This window comes from Equus quagga, unplaced genomic scaffold (assembly GCF_021613505.1).
Source record: "Equus quagga isolate Etosha38 unplaced genomic scaffold, UCLA_HA_Equagga_1.0 HiC_scaffold_2140_RagTag, whole genome shotgun sequence".
NCBI classification, from domain to species: domain Eukaryota; kingdom Metazoa; phylum Chordata; class Mammalia; order Perissodactyla; family Equidae; genus Equus; species Equus quagga.
The window spans coordinates 1-3,526 of NW_025793132.1; the positions used below are offsets into that span (position 1 = coordinate 1).

General features: G+C 64.4%; 1 gene segment (V, D, J or C); it reads right to left on the reverse strand.

Annotated features, from left to right (window-relative positions):
* Positions 1-58: 58 nt before the first annotated feature.
* The window catches only part of LOC124232078 (immunoglobulin heavy constant gamma 1-like), a 15,943-nt gene continuing 12,475 nt past the window's right edge, over positions 59-3,526 (reverse strand). Inside the window, 4 exon segments of the C gene segment in view lie at positions 59-512; positions 588-917; positions 1,050-1,160; positions 1,414-1,707. Of these exon segments, the coding sequence occupies positions 184-512; positions 588-917; positions 1,050-1,160; positions 1,414-1,707 (1,064 nt within the window).

Sequence of the window (3,526 nt, forward strand, 5' to 3'; positions counted from 1 at the left end):
GCAGGCCTGGCCAAGCGCCAGAGCTCTGCCTCAGAAAGAACCACGACTGCGTCGCAGGGTCCCAGGGCCATGCTGGGTGCTTTATTTCATGCTGGGTGCCCGGGAAGGTATGTACACAGGGGTGGGCGCTCAGGTGTCCTCACGAGGAGGGAGGGACGGCTCGCCGGGTGCCGGGCGTGTGGCTCATTTACCCGGGTTCTTGGAGATGTTCTTCTGCATGACGTGATTGTGGAGAGCCTCGTGCATCACCACACACGTGAATGTCGTTCCCTGCTGCCACCTGTTCGTGTCCACAGTGAGCTTGCTGTACAGGAAGTAGGACCCGTCGCCGTCCTGCTGGGCTTCAGTGGTTCTGTACTTGCCCTCTGGCTCTGGATGCTCATTGCTCTGCCACTCGACGGTGATGTCGGTTGGGTAGAAGTCCTTGACCAGGCAGGTCACGCTGACCTTGTTCTTGGACAGCTCGTCTGGGTGCGGGGCCAGGACATACACCTGCGGCACCCGGGTTTGCCCTGTGGGGACAGGGGTCAGCACAGATGGTCCCTCCTGGGTGGTACCCTCCCCGTGCCCGTCTGCCCTGCCCTCACCTGTGGCCTTGGAGATGGTCCTCTCTACAGGGGCTGGGAGGGCTTGGTTGTTGACCTTACACTTGAACTTCTTTCCGTTCAGCCAGTCCTGGTGCTGGATGGGGAGGACGCTGACCACGCGGTAAGTGCTGTTGTTCTGTTCCTCGTTCGGCATTGTCTTGGCAGTCTTCACCTCTGTGCCGTCCACATACCAGGTGAACAGGACATTGGGGCTGTCATGGCTCACGTCCACAACCAGGCAGGTGACCTCAGGCGTTCGGGTGATCATGAGGACGTCCTTCGGTTTTGGGGGGAAGATGAACACGGAAGGCCCTCCTAGGAGCTCAGGAGCTGGTGGGGGAAATATCGCGATGAGGGGGTCAGCACCTGGATGGGACCCCTTTTGGGCACTCGTCCCGCCATGTGCCATGCCTGTGCTCAGGCCACCTCCTGGGAGTAGAGGGTGAGGCCCGGCTGACTCACCTGGGCATTTGGGACACTCGCAGGGACAGGGTGGTGTAGTCGTCTCAGCTGGAACTGTGGTTGTTACCGGCGCTGTCGGTGCAGGCGTAGTAGGCTGTGGGAGGACGGGCTCTGGGGACAGACGGCCCTGGGGTGAGCTGACGTCAGGGCCAGGTTTGGGCAGGTCTGAGACCAGCATGCCTCCCGTGGCCCGAGGGGCTGGGTTAGGACTGTCCAGCCTGCCCCTGCTCTGGGCAAGGCAGAAACGCCCAGAAGACCCCTCCCTTTGCTCGGGAGGCCTCCCCCGCCGTCCTGGGGTCCAGCCAGGAGGGCGGAGCCCGGCCTGTCTCGCAGGGAATGCCCTCCCTGCGGCCCCTCCTCTCACCGATTTTCTTGTCCACCTTGGTGCTGCTGGCCGGGTGGGCTACGTTGCAGATGTAGGTCTTGCTCTCCAAGCTGCTGGCAGGCACGGTCACCATGCTGCTGAGGGAGTAGAGCCCCGAGGACTGCAGGACGGACGGGAAGGTGCGCACACCGCTGGTCAGCGTGCCCGAGTTCCAGGACACGGTCACCGGCTCTGGGAAGTAGCTGGAGACCAGGCAGCCCAGGGCAACCGTGGAGTCAGATGTGGTCCCACAGCTGGGAGCCAGAGGGAAGACCTTCGGGGCCGTGGTGGAGGCTGCAGGAGAGGAGGCTTGTGAGACAAGGGCCTCCCTGTGAGGGTCCGGGGAGGGTGTCAGGTGCCCAGCGCCCATGTACATTGAGAAGGTGTGCAGACTAGATGTCCCATGTGGCCACCTGTAATCCATGGCTGGTGGCTCTGCAGCCACGGGCTTTGGACTGGTCCCCTGGTCACCACTGGATGACCATCTGTATTAGAGCCTCTTTGAGGCCCCTGTTCCCTAGTCCCTGCTTAGGCCTCCTGCGGGTGGCCCACCTGATGGAGCCCCTCTCTGAGCCCTGACCAGAGGCCTCTGTTCCTCATGGGCTTCTGCTGGTCTCCCAACCCGCTGTCCTGTGGGCCCAGCCTGGCCCTGCCTGGCGCAGCGGCCCCTCCTCAGGTGTGGTGGGCCTCTGCCCCACATGCCTGTGTCGGCTCCAGACCCTCAGCCCAGAGCCCTTGTTGTGGCCTGTCTCCGCTCACTAGGGCCTGTGTCTTTTGAGTCAGCTCTGCTGCCAGGCACCCTAGGCCCTCCTCTCCGACCCTCCCCTCACCCTGACGCAGCCCTACACCCCATCCCAGTCCTGACTCCGTCCCTGCCCTGGACCCTGTCCCTGGGAGTCTCCTTGTGCCCCTCCCCTCCCATCCCTCTGGGCCCCCAGCCCAGCCTCCTTAATTGGCCTCTGGGCCACCCCCCTCCTCAGGTCATCCTGGCCCGGCTTCCTGAGCTCACCTCCGGCCCCTTCCTGCCAGCGCCGCCTGCCCTCCGCCCTCCCTGCTCTTGGGCCTGTCCAGCTCCTTGCTCACTGCAGAACCCTCCTCCAGCCGTGGTCCTTCCCCAGCACAGCCGGCCCCTGGGCGCAGATGGGAGCCCTGCACTGCCCTCGGCGCTCCTCTCCTCTTGGTGCCAGCCTCCCCAGGCCCCCGTGTGGGCCAGGGTGCAGCCTCCACCCCCAACACCCAGGCCCGGCCTGTCTCCTCCTCCCCTGAGTCCTTTCTGATCAGCCCCAGGGCCCTGCCAGGCCTCTCCCCATGATGGGAGCCTGGGCTCAGGCCCCCAATGGGCCCCTTACTCTTCCATGCACTGAGCCCACTGCGCTGTGCCACCCCACACTGAGTCCGCATGTCTACCCCTCTTGTCTCACGTCCGCATGAGAAACTGAAACAGGGCTAGTGCCCCCAGAGCCAAGAACTACATCTCATCTTGTCCCCTCAGGGGTGACCCCTGCCCCTTCATCCCCAGACACCTCCATCCCAGGCTACCTGCCCGCTCCCCCACCCCGCCCATGCGTCCAGCTAGTCACCACCCACACAGCCCCTCAACCAGCTCACACTCTCCTCCGGGTACAGGGAGCCTCACCAGATCCCCAGGAGCCTCCAGCTGTCCCTGCTCCTTATACCTACTGAGCTCCTGCCTCTGCAGGGCCCTGTTTAGGTCAGGCCATCTGTCCCTGGTCCCTGGAGCTTCTGGACAGCACCCTCTCCCTAAGGCACTCTCAGCCTCCAGCTCACCTATAGCTGCTCTGCCTGAGCTCCCGAAGATCCTGGGCAGCCCCGGGCACCTCCGGCCGTCGCAACTGCTGTGGCTCACTTATAGCTGCTCTGTCTGCTCCCACCCCGGAGATCCTAGGCAGCCCCCCCGCCGTCCTGCCCTCCCACCTGGCTCTGCTCACTGTAGCTGCCCTGTATCTCCCCCCAGGAGCTCCAGGGTGGCATCCGGCTCCTCTAGCCCGGCCAGCCCCCAGCTCACCTGCCAAGCTTACCCAGTTCCCCTGGTACTCCTGGGCAGCCCCCTGCCCCTCCTGCCCTCCCACCTGCCCCTGCTCACCTGTAGCTG